We start from the raw sequence: 19,521 nt of genomic DNA, 5'->3' as shown, positions 1-19,521 counted from the left end.
ATCTGCATGCAAAGTAAAATTTCTTAACCCATTAGCCAACTAATTCATAACTACAGTCATTTGAAAATATTTCACGATTCGTTCCTTCCAAATCCAGGATGAGTATTTGAAATTAAATATTAATTTTAGGATCAAAATTGTATTAACAATTTTTTCATTACCATTTGGAAATCCAACGGGCACATACTTGAAGGCATGTTAATAGTTTGAAACTTCTATAAAAGACTGGCTTTAAAATTAAGAGACCCTTACAAAAGAAATCTTGATTGTGGAATAGCTAACTATCCTAGTTATGATGAAAGAGAAAAAGTGTGATTTCTTATGGACCTCCCTAATGGGTTCAAATATAAAGATGTGAATGAATGACTGATTAGGTTACCTAAGCAATGAAGTATAAAAGAAGGGAGAGCTTACAACCAAGAGTGAACACGAAATGATGGCATGGATCGACACAAAAACAACTGGAAATTATGGAGTCAAAATGAACTGAGACCTGTTTAGGAGACTAAGAAAGGCTTTAAAACTTATTTCAAAATAAGAAGATGACAATGAAGAGAATGGTCCTGCTGCTTAGGCCCAATGGTATAATTTTACAATAAAGGAGACAATGGTATAATAATAATATAACACATAATAAAAGAATTCTACTAATAATAATGAATGGACACTAAGAAAATAAAATTTTCTGAGTCTAGCTTGTTTCCAGCTTCTCTATGCAGGGAAATTGTCTTTAGATTGAATATTATCAGATGGCAACTTTATGCTTAAAAGAAGCTCAAATCTCTCACCTAAGACAAATTACATCCCACGGACATGAAGGAACTAATAAATGCGTTTGTTGAACTATTCTTAGTGATCTCAGAGGAATCATGCAAAATAGGGAAAGAACTAAAATGACTGAAAACAGAGGAATGTCATCGTAATATTCAAAAATAGTTTCTGAAAACTATAGGCCTGATATCAGTCGTCAGCAAATTTCTAAGTAGAATTCAATGAGGGGGTGACAGACGTCCACTGTTGGAATTTCAGGCAGTGAGGTAGTACTGGGGGAAGTGCGCTCAGGCAGGAAGTGTCCCCCTGCCCCTCCAAAATGTGTGAGGTTGGCAGCTCACTCTCTACCCACCTCTCCTCCCACTATTGGAAAAACAGATTTAATTTTTTAAAATCCGAACTGCTACCAAACTTCTGATCTATATCCTACATAAGATATGTCGCATAAGTCATACTGAAAAAGACTCAAGACGTTACAGCTAACATATGTAAACTGAATTCTTTTTTTACCTTTATTCATAAGAGAAACTTCCTTTTCTTCTTGTCTCAGTGAAACATCAGGGTCACTTTTATCTAAAACCTGAAAAACAAGCTCCGTATTTAAAGCTGTACAAAAACAAAGGACATACAGTAAGGTGCAAAACTGACCTTGAACATCAATGCCCATATCAGAGAGAGACCATAAGGTTGCCAGGACAGTTTAGGGACATGTTCTGAAGGGAGACAATCATACGTGTTGTCAAAAATTATACTGGAATGCAGCTCAAGGATGGTTGCATTATAATTGTCATGTTTATGTCTATCATTTCTTTAGTGGGATTTTTACATTTCTACCAATATTTGCATAGAAAACTTACATTTTGGGAATGCGCTTCTTTAGATCAGAGAGACAGACAGAGAGAGAGAGAGAGAGAGAGAGATGGAGTTTGTTTATGCCACCCAAGAAAACAGATCCAGAAGCTCCTTTCACGTATTTTTAAGTGTCTGAGAAGGTGGGGCAAAGGCAGTAAAAAAAAAGGAATCTGAAGAAGACAGGGGCAAAGCAAAAGCTCTGTCTGCTCCTTGATCTGAAGACCCCTGAACACGTGCTGAGACACACTGGGCTCCTGACTCTGTCACCTGGTGTGAGGTGTACAGCTCTCAGTTTTCTGGAGCTTACCCATTGTGTGTATCCTTCGCCTTTCAATGCCCCCTCTAAACTGCTAAACAAACGTGGGATGGGGAGGCTATCAACCTTCCTTTTCTCCCCTCCCAGGAAACAAAGGCATATATTTTACACGGCATTCTGGAAACTGTGCTCTGTCAGGAAGCAGGGTAAATGGACACACATGTAACCTAGCAACGAAAGAACTGAGAGGCCGTCCATCACTGTCATTTTCTATTTTATCCAAATTAAGAGAAAGCAAGCCTTGTAGGTAGGGGGAAATAAATGATTCTAAGTTACTTTGGTCCATTTCAAAATATTTTTATTCTTTTTTTTTTGGCGGTACGCGGGCCTCTCACTGTTGTGGCCTCTCCCATTGCGGAGCACAGGCTCCGGATGCACAGGCTCAATGGCCATGGCTCACGGGCCCAGCCACTCTGTGGCATGTGGGATCCTCCCGGACCGGGGCATGAACCCGTGTCCCCTGCATCGGCAGGTGGACTCTCAACCACTGCGCCACCAGGGAAGCCCTTTTATTCTTATACTGTAAATAAATTCATGCCCCAGGAAGTAAATAAAATGCATATATATATTTTTTAACATCTTTATTGGAGTATAATTGCTTTACAATGTTGTATTAGTTTCTGCTGTATAACAAAGTGAATCAGCTATATGTATACGTATATCCCCATATCCCCTCCCTCTTGTGTTTCCCTCCCACCCTTCCTATCCCACCCCACTAGGTGGTCACAAGGCACCGAGCTGATCTCCCTGTGCGATGCAGCTACTTCCCACTAGCTATCCATCTTACATTTGGTAGTGTATACATGTTAATGCTACTCTCTCACTTTGTCCCAGCTTACCTCCCCCTCCCTGTGTCCTCAAGTCGCAGGACAGAAATGCATATATTTTTAAAGTTCATTTTGCAAAATGACTTTAAAATGGTATCTTATTTATTTCTGATGTAACATAAAATCTAAAGTTTTCTCCTGATTTGTTGATATGTAAGGAAGAGCTCCATACTTTGTGTCTTCCCTTTGAAGTGAATATTTTTTGAACAGTTTATAGGCAGCATAGACTATTTCCTACCACAGTTAACAGCAACCACAAGATAAGCTCATGAGAAGAACTACTTAACGCCTTTAGCAATAACCACTTTGTAATAATCTATGATGATCCTACTCAGGATGTGTTCATTTTCTTTGGTAACTTCTCCTTATGATGGAAATCAGACAAGATAAAAGTATCTAAGCTTAACAAAAATGACAGCACTCCCAGCAGGGAACTCCTGGTGGCGGTATTATTAACACAGCCTCTTGAAATTATTTTTACATTTTATTGTTTGGTTCTCTGCTTTGAGCTCTGCCGTGTGAGGGCTGTTTCCATGAAGGTCAGATATGGTCCCCTCACCCCAAAAGTGTTACTTACACGAGGCTTTACCGTCTCTATTGCAGGAGAGATTTCCTTCTTTTCCTTTCCTTTCTTTTATTTCCTTTATTCTTTGACATAGTAATGTTTAAAATATTTTGGATAAACAATTCACAGCCTACAGTATTTCCTTTTAAATGACACTGTGTAAATATCTGAGTTCATAGGATGCCGCCTTTTTTTTTACAATGTACTTGCAGCTTTGAAGGTCTGGATTTTTTCAAGCTGAGACAAGAAAACATGCAGTTGTCTTTTCAATGACACTATTTGTGTATTTTGATACCTGTGAAGCTCTTTCACATATATTACTTCATTTCAGTATAGAAATGCTCTCCAGCCACTTAGGCTTAACTGTGTCTCATACTCTGCAGTTTGAGGATATCGCTTTCCTAAGATTTTACTTCGTCATGGAATAGATAATACTTCCCACACAGTAAATGAGATTACAGTTAAGTCTTAACAAGGGGTTTTAGATACCTTAATTAAAATTATGTTAACAATGAGTAGAGTGGGATTTGTCAATTCTCCAAGGCATGCAAAGGATCAGCATAATACCACATGCTCAATTTTGTGAAGTATCTATTTAAGAGGATAAATAAATCATAAATAAGTTAGAGAGAGGAAAAAGAGCATAGCATAGTCAACTGTGTAACACTTTTCTCATTCAACCCGCATTAAGGAAGCTTAAGAACTGGTTGATAACACTTTGTCTGGCTTCTTTCCTTCTGCTTCTTTGCCCCTCCACACCGACCCCAAACATTTTATCAAGGACCCATAAAGGCTACCAGTTCTTGCCCTCCTGCCAAGTTCAAAGGCCCTTCCTGTTTTCACTCTTCCATGGTTAACATTATGTTCTAGGCGCCTCCCTTTTGTTCATTAATTTATTCAGTAAAACTGAGTTCCCAGTTTGAGTCAGACACTGTTATGATGAAGACTATGGAGCTTATTTTCTAGTGAGGGAGAAAGATATTAAATAAAAAGACGGATATGTAATAATATAAGTTCTCTGAAGAAAAATATCACAGGTAAGAGAAGGAGAATGACCTGGGTTACCCAACTGCCTCTCTGGGGTCACTGTAATCATCTACACCCTCCTTTCTCCAGGTCTTCGAGTTGCTGTTGATTTGTTTATTCCCCTCAACTTTTTTCTAGTCTTTCCTCAAGCATCTCCCCTCAATTGGGCCTTGCTTGTCCCCTCTATATAAAATTGCTCTCACTCTCACCACACCCACACTGACACTTCCTGTCCCCTTAACTCTGCTCTATTTCTCTCCTTAGCACTTACAATTGCCTACCATGCAACATGTTTTCCTTATTTATCTTGTCTATTGTCTGATTTCCCCACTAGAATGGAAGCACCATGAAGACAGGGAGTAGTGCCTAATTTTTTCCTGCTGTATCCCCAATGTCTAGGACAGTAACTGATGCTCCATACACTCACAGAATAAAAGAAAGTTGAAACGCAAGTCAAGAAAATCCACGTATGTTGCTGGGGGTAGGAAGTAGTGGAGTCCAGGCATTATGAACAACAAAGGAAGAGGCTGTGAAGGAAAAATAAGCTTAGGGTGCTGGAGGCCAAGGAAGGTGAGGGCGACTACAGCGGAGTGAGAGAAGGAATGAATTATAGGCAGTGAGGACAGCAAGGAGGTCAGGCCAGGTCATGTAGGGCCTTGGAGGGCACTATATTTCATTCTAAGTGTGAGCAGAAGCCATTGGAGGGTTCACCTCTTACACTGTTGGTGGGAATGTAAATTGTCACAGCCACTATGGAGAACAGTATGGAGGTTCCTTAAACAACAAGAGCCTATTGTATAGCACAGGGGACTATATTCAACACCCTGTGACAAACCATAATGGAAAAGAATATGAAAAAGAATACATGGGGGGCTTCCCTGGTGGTGCAGTGGTTAAGAATCTGCCTGCCAATGCAGGGGACACAGCTTTGAGCCGTGGTTCAGGAAGGTCCCACATGCCACGGAGCAACCAAGCCCGTGTGCCACAACTACTGAACCTGCACTCTAGAGCCCGCGAGCCACAACTACTGAGTCCGCGAGCCACAACTACTGAAGCCCACGTGCCTAGAGCCCGTGCACCACATAAAGGAGTAGCCCCCGCTTGCCACAACTAGAGAAAGCCTGCACACAGCAACGAAGACCCAACACATCTAAAAATAAATAAATTAAATAAATAAATTAAAAAACGAAGAATATACGTATATATGTATAACTAAGTCACTTTGCTGTACCAAAGAAATTAATACAACATTGTAACTCAATTATACTTCAATAAAATTTTAAAAAAAGAAGCCAGTGGAGGGTTCTAAGTAGGAGAATAGCATAATCTGACTTATATTTTGGATGGGATACTCAGATTTTTAGACTGTGGAGGCCAAAAGCAGTGGAATCATTTATAGGGCTACTGCTATAATCCTGGTAAGAAATGTTAGTGAATTGGCCAGGTGGGTAGCTGTGGAGGGGGTAGAACAGAGTATGTGTTTGAAGGTTGATTCAGCAAGATTGGCTGATGGCTTTAGTGCAGGGTGTGAAAGGAGAGAAATTCAGGTGTCGGCCTGAGCAACTGTGAGTGATGGTATTATTTACTGAGATGGGGAAGCATGAAGAAGTCCCTTGGAATTCTTTCCTCTCTTGATTTTGATAATCTTCTGTGTCCCAACTCTTCCTGGGTAATTATTATTTTTCCCTCAAAGAAAATTTTCCCTCAAAGAAAATTTCAGGGGGTTAAATTATCACCCTTATGCAAACAATGGCTTCCCAGCATCATCAACCCTAACTTCTCATCTGTGCCCCAGTTATTTCCAACTGACTTCAGGACACTTACCCTTGAATGTCTTGCTGAACTTCAAATCCTCAGTCTCACCTTTGCCCACTTAGATTCCTCTGGTCAAGTCCTCTTTCTATTTATAATAACATTTTCATTCCAGACTGTGCCATCTCAAAACTGCTGTCACTGTTTAGTCTACCATATGCCTTTCCAAGTTGTGCTATTTTCCTTCAAGATGTTTCACTTTTCCTTGTCCTCTTGTACTACAATCTCCAGGCAGCAGCAACCTACTTGGTTTTTTGGTCTTCAGTTTCTCCTCTTTCCAGTACTGCTTCATTATCACAACATTTTCATAACACAAAGAATTAATTCTTTAGACAAAATCTCCATGATTAAACGTTCCTTCTCAAAACTTGCCTACAGGTCCTGACTACTTTCTCCCTCAAGTACAAACCCTTTTCTGGTATTCAAAACTCTTCTCAATGTGATTCTAAGATATCTGGAAATATTAATAAACATTCTATATAATAACCAAAAAGTTCTATTCAGAATTCCCTGTAACCACTAGGTAGACTTCTGCCTCCATACCTTTGCCCACATAGTTCTCTCTACCTGAAATACATTCTTTCCTCCTTTTCTTATGTCTTTCCCACTTTTTAAGACAAGTATAAGTCATACTCTTTCCAAAATGTCTATTTTATTTACTCTAGCACATGCTGATTTCTTCCTTTCTCTGAAAAAGTATTAACAGTAAATTACAAAGAGTTTTAATTATTTTTAATAGCCAACCCTCATATCTACGGGATCCAGATAAGACTGGGATCCTGTAGTAGCCTTGATTCTTGCCATGACACTTCAAAACAGAATTCAACACTTGGGTCCACCTCCCAAAAAGAAATCCAACTGTACAAAGCATTAATAAATATACAGATTTTACTGAAAATTGTGTTGAGAAATGGAGGAAATAGTTACACAAGGCAAAAATCAGCTTAAAATTACCATAAAGCAGGTCTACTTTACTTCGTCAATTGTTAGCCTACTCATCTCTCTCTACAAACCTTCCCCTCCCGACTCTCCGATTCTGCAGCACCAGTGTTTTTCTGCTTGTGTGATTACATCCTTTCTCCTTCCTCCCACCCCTTCCCACAAACACAGGGTCACTCTCTAGCTCTACCTTTTCTTCCACAAAGCAATGTCACTCTCCCAATTTTCATTCTTTACTCCCATCTCCTGGCCTACCCAAAGCTGAATTTTCCTTCTTTGGAATTACAAAGGTGTGTTTTAAAAACTTTTTTTCTGGGGACTTCCCTGGCGGGTCCAGTGGTTAAGACTTCACCTTCCAATGCAGGGGGTGTGGGCTCGATCCCTGGTCAGGGAGCTAAGATCCCACATGCCTCGTGGCCAAAAAAACAAAACATAAAACAGAAGCAATGTAACAAATTCAATAAAGACTTTTAAAAAATGATTCACATCAAAAAAAATCTTTAAAAAACTGTTTCTTGTAACACAAGGAATTATTTTCATTCTGTCACAAATCATCCCATTAATTCTCATAATAACCTTGAGAGTCAGTAATATTATTATTCCCCTTCTACAGAAAAGAAAACAGAAGACCATAAGTTGATACAACTGACATGTGGCATGCAGGTCTGAATGTGAACCTGGGTCAATCTGTCAGAGTTCAGAGCCTGTCTGCTTTCCATAAAATAATGCTAACTCATGGTTTTGTAGAATTGTCTTCCAATTTTTCTGCTCCTTTAGAGAAGAGATCATGGTGTTTTGTTTTTTTTTTTTTTGGTGTCCTTCAAAATCTCTAACACAGTCCTGTTCAGTAAATGTGTCTTGAATTGGTGCATGGTTCCTGGTAGTTCACACACTAGCACTTGAGTATTTAGATTCATTATAAATTGCCCAGGAGATTTTCCTTTCATAAGTCAGGGGAGGTATCACATACTGTCTTTGTGTCTGTAAGTCTGTTGGTGAGTTGATGGATGATGCTATGGAGGGTGAGTATAGACAATTCTTCCTCCAAAGCTCTTGGGGCAGCTCTGGTTTATAGCTCATAAGGGGGTGGCTCTGTCTGTGAAAGTTCTGATACTGTTAGCAACAATCACGGGACTGTGAAAGTTCTGATACTGTTAGCAACAATCACAGGACTATACAGGTTCATATAGAGGCAATGGTAACATCATCACCCAGGAAAACTGACTAATAAATGTCTTGCTTTTGAAATTAAGGCAACTTTAATCATCAGAAATCATGTTATTGCAATATCAATGCAGTTTCCCATTTAAAAAAAAATTTCTGTTAGAGGAGTCAGAAAAATTTGCCTATTTAGGGTGGATGCAGCTGATTTAGGTACTGACTATGCAGGTTATTTGCTTTTCTTCTTTCTTCACCTCTTTTGGATTACTGAGTCACCTTTTCACTTTCATTGTTATATAGTAGTGATGCCAAAACAGGGTACTTACTGTTGTTTTTTGTTTGTCTGTTTGTTTGGGAGTTTGGGTTTTTTTTTTTTTTTTTTTTTTTTGCTATCATAGAACATAAACCTAGACATTGGAAACTCATCAACTCTTCCAGACATTCCTCAGCTTTTGTAACATACCACAGAGGCCCCATCAATGACCCCAGGGATTCAGAGTGGGTTGATGCCTTTCCTGAGCTGGCATCACCTTCTTTTGAAAGATGCCCTAAAGAGCTAACCAGATGTAGTTGGTAAAGGATTATTAGCTCATGCCCAAACAGGAAGATGGTTCCATCCATTCATTCCTTTATTCATCAATCTTTCTTCAGCCCCAGAAAGTATCACACTCTGGACTATATGCTGGAGGTTACACCTTTCAGAGTAAACCCCAGAGACTCCATTGCCAAACTCTTAAAATACATCTGTCAGTGGTGATCTGGCCGTTGAGTTTTTTAAATGTCTGCAGATTGGGAAAATGAAATGAATCCATCTGCCAGTCTGCTCCTGAGGCCAGGTGAGAGGCAAAAAGACCTAAATGACCACAGAGGACAAAAGGGGCAAAGCCAGTCCAACCAAAAAGGTAGTATGGTTCCTAGTTATTAAACAGGCAGGTCCAACCTGACTTAAAATAACCACACCCATAGATGTTCTTTCACTGCCTTAGCAACTGATATTCAGAGCAGAAACTGAAAGAAGGTTATTATAAAATATGGAAAAACAACAAATACTAGCATAGGAAAAAGGTAAATGTTCCTTCATATGAGAGTCAGAACATCTGCATAATGTCAACTTGGAGTACATGCTCCACCAAGATGAACAAAAGCATGCCCATGTGTAAGAAAAAGTTAGTACTTCCATCAGTCTGACTTAACATCTCAGAATATTTTTCCTGCTCAATTTCTCTAACTTACTGTTGGCATTGGTAATTTTATTCCCCTGGTGTTCCTGCATTTTGAAGCATTCTCCCAATTGATCATCTGCTTGCCTGACCATCTGCTGTGGTTTGGCAACCTAATTTTCCCAGTCACCTTTCAGAATAGATCCTCTAGGATGTCTATTCTGTATAGTCATTTCTTACATCTCAACTGGTGACATAACTTGAGACTGCTTACCTCTTTGACAAGATGCTTGGGAATCTAGTCCCATTGCTTCATTTTTATTTTTATTGCTTCTATTAAGCATGGTACAGTGACAGCTGATCAGATTGCATTACTCTGAGGGGCACTGGGGTCCTACGGAGCTCATATGTCAAATTTTTGCCTGGAGTAAAGTTGAAGTGCCAATTTATCACATAGCAGTGCACAAGGAGTTTTTAATTGAACTTAGAAAAACCCTTAATTACAACAGTACCACAGGGCATTGCTCCAGTAAAACAGAGCTGTAGCAAGCTTCACTTAGATGTTGATTCCCCTGACATCTGTAAGGGGTGCAGAAAAGAATTTCTACTTCCTCCCCATCTGGGGTTAACTGGGACATATTTGAACTTTACACATGGGTTTGTAAATGCTTGAGACAGAAACAGTTCAGAACATCCAGTATTCATTAAAAGAGAGGGCAGGGCATGTGTTTTGAGCTGGAAGATGGGAAATAATAGGATTTTCTGGATGCCAAGGGTCAGGAGACACCAGCTCATGGGAGGGGTTGGTGCTATGGTTATGACCGCAGCCATATTATTAGACTCATAATCTTGGGCAAGGAGAAGACGCTCCTTCCCAGGAATCATCCCTGAGATGATGATCCTGATAGTGCCTATGTGATTCTAGGTTGACTGGAAAGAAAAGAGTCAGATATTGAGCACAAAAGAACATTACTGTGTAGGTCAGATTTGGAGTGAATAAGGTCAGAAATGGGCTAACGGGAAGTTAGCTTGATCTGGGCAAGGACTGGATGACGGCTTGATTTTTTTTTAAACGAATTCAAGACTCTTGGCTGGAGAATGCCCATCTATGAAACTTTGGAAACCTGTCTAAGCCAAAATATCCAAATCCTCACCCCTAAGAAAAGTGTATTTGTGCACTCCAACCCACCTGTATGCAATGGGCTGAACTGATATGGGGGTCAGCCCATGCAGATGGGCAATAAAGGGAGAAGTCATAATGAGGAGTGGTTAAGAAAGTGGGAGCTGAGGTTGAACAGCTAGGGTTTAAGGTGACCAGTTCCTGACTGTGATCCTGAGCGAGTTTATTTTCTTCCTCTGTAAAATGGGGATGAAAAGAGAATGTACCCCTCAGGTTATTAAAAGGATTAGATGAGATGATACATGTGAAGAATAGCAGCTGAATTTCATCGCAGCCACAGTGAAAAAGGAAAGGCTAACTCCACTAAAACACACATGCATGCACACACAGAGTAGAATTTCAGTAAAATACAATTTTGCAGGAGCTGAGATAATAAATCGGGATCACACTAGTTGTCCTGAAATGGGGGATGGAATGGTAGCTGTGCTAACAAGATTGTGTAAAATAATGAAAGAAGTTTGCTGCAGCGCAGACTGATGGCTCCACACATAATGGCCCCAAGGTCCAATCAAGCAGCTATCTAGGGCATTATGAAGAGGATTAAGAGGTCCTTTAAAAAAAAACTCCTCATTATTCTCATGACAGTTTTTTAATCTCTAAAAAAATGTCTGGAGTTTTAACTGAATCCCAGCTGGAAACTGCCACAGCCACAAACGACATATGCAAGCAAGCTCTTACCAAGAGCACTCTCACTGCATGGACTTTGAAAACAAATGGCCCACCCTGGCTGAAAGGCCAAGCACAAAGTAATATCGAAAAGGAAAAAATGCCACAGAAGTGACACCCACAAACTATGTGATCAGAAGCAACTGGAGAGACCCTGGGAGGGCTCACGCCAAGGAGTACTTCCCAGAAATTCTGCTGCCAGTGTCCTCACGGTGACACACAGCCATACCCCGCCTCGGCAGGTGACCCTCCAACACTAACAGTACAGGCTCTTGGTGCTCCAGCCAGGCGTCAGGGCTGTGCCACTGAGGTGAGAGAGCCAAGTTCAGGACACTGGTCCACAAGATACCTCCCAGCTCCACGTAATATGAAACGGAGAAATCTCCCAGAGATCTCCATCTCAACACCAAGACCCAGCTTCACTCAATGACCAGCAAGCTACAGTGCTGGACAACCTATGCCAAACAACTAGCAAGACAGGAACACAGCCCCATACATTAGCAGAGAGGCTGCCTAAAATCATAATAAGGCCACAGACACCCCAAAACACACCACCAGACGTGGACCTGCCCACCAGAAAGACGAGATCCAGCCTCATTCACCAGAACACAGGCACTAGTCCCCTACACCAAGAAGCCTACACAACCCACTGAAACAACTTTAGTCACTGGGGGCAGACACCAAAAACAACGGGAACTACGAACCTGCAGCCTGCTAAAAGGAGACCCCAAACACAGTAAGAGAAGCAAAATGAGAAGACAGAAAAACACACAGCAGATGAAGGAACAAGGTAAAAACCCACCAGACCTAACAAATGAATAGGAAATAGGCAGTCTACCTGAAAAAGAATTCAGAATAATGATAGTAAAGATGATCCAAAATCTTGGAAATAGAATAAACAAAATGCAAGAAACATTTAACAAGGACCTAGAAGAACTAAAGAGGAAACAAGCAATGAGGAACAACACAATAAATGCAATGAAAAATACTCTAGATGGGATCAATAGCAGAATAACTGAGCCAGAAGAACGGATAAGTGACCTGGAAGATAATATAGTGGAAATAACTACTGCAGAGCAGAAAAAAGAATGAAAAGAACTGAGGACAGTCTCAGAGACCTCTGGGACAACAGTAAATGCACCAACATTCAAATTACAGGGGTCCCAGAAGAAGAAGAGAAAAAGAAAGAGACTGAGAAAATATTTGAAGAGATTATAGTTGAAAACTTCCCTAATATGGGAAAGGAAATAGTTAATCAAGTCCAGGAAGCACAGAGAGTCCCATACAGGATAAATCCGAGGAGAAACACGCAAAGACACATATTAATCAAACTATCAAAAATTAAATACAAACAAAACATATTAAAAGCAGCAAGGGAAAAACAACAAATAACACACAAAGGAATCCCCATAAGGCTAAAGGCTAATCTTTCAGCAGAAACTCTGCAAGCCAGAAGGGAGTGGCATGACATATTTAAAGTGATGAAGGAGAAAAACCTACAACCAAGATTACTCTACCCAGCAAGGATCTCATTCAGATTTGATGGAGAAATTAAAACCTTTACAGACAAGCAAAAGCTGAGAGAGTTCAGCACCACCAAACCAGCTTTACAACAAATGGTAAAGGAACTTCTCTAGGCAAAAAATACAAGAGAAGGAAAAGACCTACAATAACAAATCCAAAACAATTAAGAAAATGGGAATAGGAACATACATATCGATAATTACCTTAAATGTAAATGGATTAAATGTTCCCACCAAAAGACACAGACTGGCTGAATGGATACAAAAAGAAGACCTGTATATAGGCTGTCTACAAGAAACCCACTTCAGACCTCGGGACACATACAGACTGAAAGTGAGGGGATGGAAAAAGATATTCCATGCAAATGAAAATCAAAAGAAAGCTGGAGTAGCAATTCTCATATCAGACAAAATAGACTTTAAAATAAAGACTATTACAAGAGACAAAGAAGGACACTACATAATGATCAAGGGATCAATCCAAGAAGAAGATATAACAATTGTAAATATTTATGCACCCATCCAACACAGGAGCACCTCAATACATAAGGCAAATACTAACAGCCATAAAAGGGGAAATCGACAGTAACACATTCATTGTAGGAGACTTTAACACCCCACTTTCACCAATGGACAGGTCGTCCAAAATGAAAATAAATAACGAAACACAAGCTTTAAATGATACATTGAACAAGATGGACTTAATTGATATTTATAGAACATTCCATCCAAAAATAACAGAATACACATTTTTCTCAAACGCTCTGGAATATTCTCCAGGATAGATCATATCTTGGGTCACAAATCTAGCGTTGGTAAATTTAAGAAAATTGAAATCGCATCAAGTACCTTTTCCAACCACAACGCTATGAGACTAGACACCAATTACAGGAAAAGATCTGTAAAAAATACAAACACATGGAGGCTAAACAATACACTACTTAATAATGAAGTGATCACTGAAGAAATCAAAGAGGAAATCAAAAAATACCTAGAAGCAAATGACAATGGAGACACGACGACCCAAAACCTATGGGATGCAGCAAAAGCAGTTCTAAGAGGGAAGTTTATAGCAATACAATCCTACCTTAAGAAACAGGAAACATTTCGAATAAACGACCTAACCTTGCACCTAAAGCAATTAGAGAAAGAAGAACAAAAAAATGCCAAAGGTAGTAGAAGGAAAGAAATCATAAAGATCAGATCAGAAATAAATGAAAAAGAAATGAAGAAAACGATAGCAAAGACCAATAAAACAAAAAGCTGGTTCTTTGAGAAGATAAACAAAATTGATAAACCATTAGCCAGACTCATCAAGAAGAAAAGGGAGAAGATTCAAATCAACAGAATTAGAAATGAAAAAGGAGAAGTAGGGCTTCCCTGGTGGCGCAGTGGTTGAGAGTCCGCCTGCTGATGCAGGTGACACGGGTTCATGTCCTGGTCCGGGAGGATCCCACATGCCGCAGAGCGGCTAGGCCCGTGAGCCATGGCCGCTGAGCCTGCGCGTCCGGAGCCTGTGCTCCGCAACGGGAGAGGCCACAACAGTGAGAGGCCCGCATACCGCAAAAAAAAAAAAAAAAAAAAATGGAGAAGTAACAACTGACACTGCAGAAATACAAAGGATCATGAGAGATTACTACAAGCAACTCTATGCCAATAAAATGGACAACCTGGAAGAAATGGACAAATTCTTAGAAATGCACAAACTGCCGAGACTAAACCAGGAAGAAATAGAAAATATGAACAGACCAATCACAAGCACTGAAATTGAAACTGTGATTAAAAATCTTCCAACAAACAAAAGCACAGGACCAGAAGGCTTCACAGGCAAATTCTATCAAACATTTAGAGAAGAGCTAACACCTATCCTTCTCAAACTCTTCCAAAATATAGCAGAGGGAGGAACACTCCCAAACTCATTCTACGAGGCCATCATCACCCTGATACCAAAACCAGACAAAGATGCCACAAAGAAGGAAAACTACAGGCCAATATCACTGATGAACATAGATGCAAAAATCCTCAACAAAATACTAGCAAACAGAATCCAACAACACATTAAAAGGATCATACACCATGATCAAGTGGGGTTTATCCCAGAAACGTAAGGATTCTTCAATATACACAAATCAATCAACGTGATACACCATACTAACAAACTGAAGGAGAAAAACCATATGATCATCTCAATAGATGCAGAGAAAGCTTTCGACAAAATTCGACACCCATTTATGATAAAAAGCTGCAGAAAGTAGGCATACAGGGAACTTTCCTCAACATGATAAAGGCCATATATGACAAACCCACAGCCAACGTCATCCTCAATGGTGAAATACTGAAACCATTTCCACTAAGACCAGGAACAAGACAAGGTTGCCCACTCTCACCACTATTATTCAACATAGTTTTGGAAGTTTTAGCCACAGGAATCAGAGAAAAAAAAAGAAATAAAAGGAATCCAAATTGGAAAAGAAGAAGTAAAGCTGTCACTGTTTGCGGATGACATGATACTCTACATAGAGAATCCTAAAGATGCTACCAGAAAACTACTAGAGCTAATCAATGAATTTGGTAAAGTAGCAAGATACAAAATTAATGCACAGAAATCTCTGGCATTCTTATACACTAATGATGAAAAATCTGAAAGTGAAATTAAGAAAACACTCCCATTTACCACTGCAACAAAAAGAATAAAATATCTAGGAATAAACCTACCTAAGGAGACAGAAGACCTATATGCAGAAAATTATAAGACACTGATGAAAGAAATTAAAAATGATACCAACAGATGGAGAGATATACCATGTTCTTGGATTGGAAGAATCAACATTATGAAAATGACTCTACTCCCCAGAGCAATCTACAGATTCAATGCAATCCCTATCGAACTACCACTGGCATTTTCCACAGAACTAGAACAAAAAACTTCACAATTTGTATGGAAACACAAAAGACCCCAAATGGCCAAAGCAATCTTGAGAACAAAAAATGGAGTTGGAGGAATCAGGCTCCCTGACTTCAGACTATACTACAAAGCTACAGTAATCTTGACAGTATCGTACTGGCACAAAATCAGAAAGATAGATCAATGGAACAGGATAGAAAGCCCAGAGATAAACCCACACACATATGGTTACCTTATCTTTGATAAAGGAGGCAAGAATATACAGTGGAGAAAAGACAGCCTCTTCAATAAGTGGTGCTGGACAAACTGGACAGGTACAAGTAAAAGTATGAAATTAGAACACTCCCTAACACCATACACAAAAATAAACTCAAAATGGATTAAAGACCTAAATGTAAGGCCAGACACTATGAAACTCTTAGAGGAAAACATAGGCAGAACACTCTATGACATAAATCACAGCAACATCCTTTTTGACCCACCTCCTCGAGAAATGGAAATAAAAACAAAAATAAACAAATGGGACCTAATGAAACTTCAAAGCTTTTGCACAGCAAAGGAAACCATAAACAAGACCAAAAGACAACCCTCAGAATGGGAGAAAATATTTGCAAATGAAGCAACTGACAAAGGATTAATCTCCAAAATTTACAAGCAGCTCATGAAGCTCAATAACAAAAAAACAAACAACACAATCCAAAAATGGGCAGAAGACCTAAATAGACATTTCTGCAAAGAAGATATACAGACTGCCAACAATTGCATGAAAGAATGCTCAACATCATTAATCATTAGAGAATGCAAATCAAAACCACAATGAGGTATCACCTCACTCTGGTCTGAATGGCCATCATTAAAAAATCTAGAAACAATAAATGCAGGAGAGGATGAGGAGAAAAGGGAACACTCTTGCACTGTTGGTGGGAATGTAAATTGATACAGCCATTATGGAGAACAGTATGGAGGTTCCTTAAAAAACTACAAATAGAATTACCATATGACCCAGCAATCCCACTACTGGGCATATACCCTGAGAAAAGCATAATTCAAAAAGAATCATGTACCAAAATGTTCATTGCAGCTCTATTTACAATAGCCAGGACATGGAAGCAACCTAATTGTCCCTCAGCAGATGAATGGATAAAGAAGATGTGGCACAATGGAATATTACTCAGCCATCAAAAGAAACGAAGTTGAGTTATTTGTAGTTATTGAGTTATTTGTAGTATTTTTCAAATGTAAAATAGATAGCTAGTGGGGAGCAGCCACATAGCACAGGGAGATCAGCTCGGTGCTTTGTAACCACCCAGAGGGGTGGGATAGGGAGGGTGGGAGGGAGGGAGACACAAGAGGGAGGAGACATGGGGATATATGTATATGTATATCTGATTCACTTTGTTATACAGTAGAATCTAACACACTACTGTAAAGCAATTATACTCCAATAAAGATGTTTAAAAAATAAAAATAAAGTAAAACCCTAACTGATTTTTGAAGAGAAGCTCAATTAGAATAAAAATTCAATTTTATTACTGTAATAAAATCTGACACCCCCCCCAATAAAAAAGGATTAAGGGGAGTAGGAGGAGGAAGAAGTTAGGAAAACAGATCAAACTGTTAGAACCCTGCGCCACAGCAGATGAGGTGATCTTGGAGATTATACGACAATATAGCTGAAATAATCAGCAGTGGTCAGATTCAATATAAATCTGAAAAGTAATCAATACTCTTATCATTTCACTTGAAATTGCACAACTGTTGGTACAAGAGCCAGAGTGACATGTGCCTGAAACTTGGAAGAGAGGGAAATGAAATGCCCTAATATGAAAAAAAATCCTTTCCAAAGGCAGACTGACAGACATTAACAATACCCAAAAGTAAGAACGTGCTGACCAGAATAGAGATGTTCTCCATATAATGTGAAAAAAACACACTCAGAAGAGCACAGGGAGGCACAGGATGAGGGTGCTGGGCCAGTGCCCTTTTAATGTTACAGTTGCAATTGGTAACATCAACCCTGTCATCCCATGCAGGGAGATGGACACAGTGGGCTGTCTTAGCTGGAAGCCCTTTAAGTATTCAGGCACATAGCTCACCAGCACCATCAGACTGTAACTGGCCAACCCATGCAGACTGGTATAAAGGGAAAGAATACACGATGAAATTCAGAATGTAACTTCCAAGTGGACTGAGGCTGGATTTATATTTTAAATGACTAAACTGCCATTATGATATAATATGACAGTCTTGGGAGTTTGGATAATGTGAAGTCATTCCTGTGAGATGGACTTTGTGGAGCTGAACATATATTTTGGAGCCTATTACATCTGAAAATAAGATCCTGGGCTGCAGTAGATTCACCAAAATAATAAAAAGCACCTAATTGCAGCAGGTGGTCGGTAGCCAATTGCTCTTCCTTAAGTGATAACCTCTTGCAGCCCTGCATACCCTCCTTCTTTAAATTTGACAGGTGCAGGGTCAGAATTAAAGCACACGCACACACACATACACAACACAAGCACCACAGTTAGACGATAACTGGGGAGGAGCCCAGGGGTTAAGAACAATCTTTTTTTAATTTCTGAGTTTAAGAAGTCCAGGCAGACAAGCATTCAGAAGCAATTATTTCCCACTTGAACTGCTGCAACCGCAGCCAAACAGAAAAGTTAATGGGCATTACTGGATAATGTACAGTATGTATCCAAATTAATCAGACACGATGAATTTGAAAACAGACCTCCTGTCAGGATCATAGGACACAAATAAACCACACCACACACATTCACACAAGTAACATAAGAACCTGAGAAATATGACATAAGCAAAAAATTTAGTATAAATGTCATACCTAATTTGTGAAAAAGCACTTGCTAAAAGCTGCATGCAAAGCTTAGGGAGGTGACAAAGCAATGGCTACATGAAAAACACACAAAGACTTTGAAGATTCTGCAAAGCAGGTCGTGACTAGTAATATTCACAGGTACAGTTATATCACATTTGGCTTCAAAGAGGTAAAGAGGTTGAGTTATTGACAACACCAGTTGTAGTCTTCTGGCCTCTGATTAAAGTTTGACCCTTTTCCTTTTGGAAACATGTTGGTGCTCACTTTCTTCACATCCTGGATTTAACTGTCAATAAATTCTCACTCACAAATCACTCCTAGAGCTTTTCAACATCCCTTCAGATACCTTCTTAAACCAATTATAATGATGGATGAAATGATATGATGGTTGGGAGTAATGAGGGTGGCAAGGGAGGGGGAGGATACAGATGAAACAAGACCAGCCATGAGTTGATAACTGTTGGAGCTGGGAAATGGGCACATTCGGGTTGACTGTGCTATGTCTGAAATGTTCCATAATGAAAACTTTTAAAAATAAAACCTCCATTACTGTTATATCATGTGCCTTGTGACAATATTGTTTTGCTGAAGAGCACATAAATTAGGCTAAAGTCAGAAGACATTATCCTCCTCATTGGCTCATTTATAATTGAAATTTAATCCACAATCCTAAATAGCATTTTGAGGTAATTTACCTTAAGACATGTATAATGACACAGGCCTTTTTCTGAATACTCTCACTTATATTATTATGTCAGAAAATAACAACAATCATGGCAACTATAGTTATTCTTATTTCAATTGAAATTTAGTTATAAGCTTCTTGGCAACTGAGGTATAAAGAGAAATACAGTGAGTAATAAAATTCATATTCCGATAAAAGAAAATATGAAATTGATTTTTTCCTGATATTAAATTTAAACATTCAAATGAACCTTTTTATTATAACACAAAGGGCTCTCTATAACATAATGGA

At 39.3% G+C, this 19,521-nt stretch overlaps 1 protein-coding gene across 7 annotated transcripts in view; it reads right to left on the bottom strand.

Annotated features, from left to right (window-relative positions):
* The window catches only part of MORC1 (MORC family CW-type zinc finger 1), a 351,409-nt gene that overhangs the window by 25,539 nt on the left and 306,349 nt on the right, over nucleotides 1-19,521 (bottom strand). For all 7 annotated transcript variants that reach the window (XM_079922605.1, XM_079922604.1, XM_079922607.1 and 4 more), the window contains one exon: nucleotides 1,282-1,351. In XM_079922605.1, the coding sequence (XP_079778731.1) occupies nucleotides 1,282-1,351 (70 nt within the window). The remainder of the gene's footprint in view (nucleotides 1-1,281; nucleotides 1,352-19,521) is intronic.

This window comes from Stenella coeruleoalba (assembly GCF_951394435.1).
Source record: "Stenella coeruleoalba genome assembly, chromosome: 5".
NCBI lineage: Eukaryota > Metazoa > Chordata > Mammalia > Artiodactyla > Delphinidae > Stenella > Stenella coeruleoalba.
The sequence above is the reverse complement of the archived record's forward strand: the minus strand, read 5'-3'. Positions and strand labels throughout refer to the sequence as shown.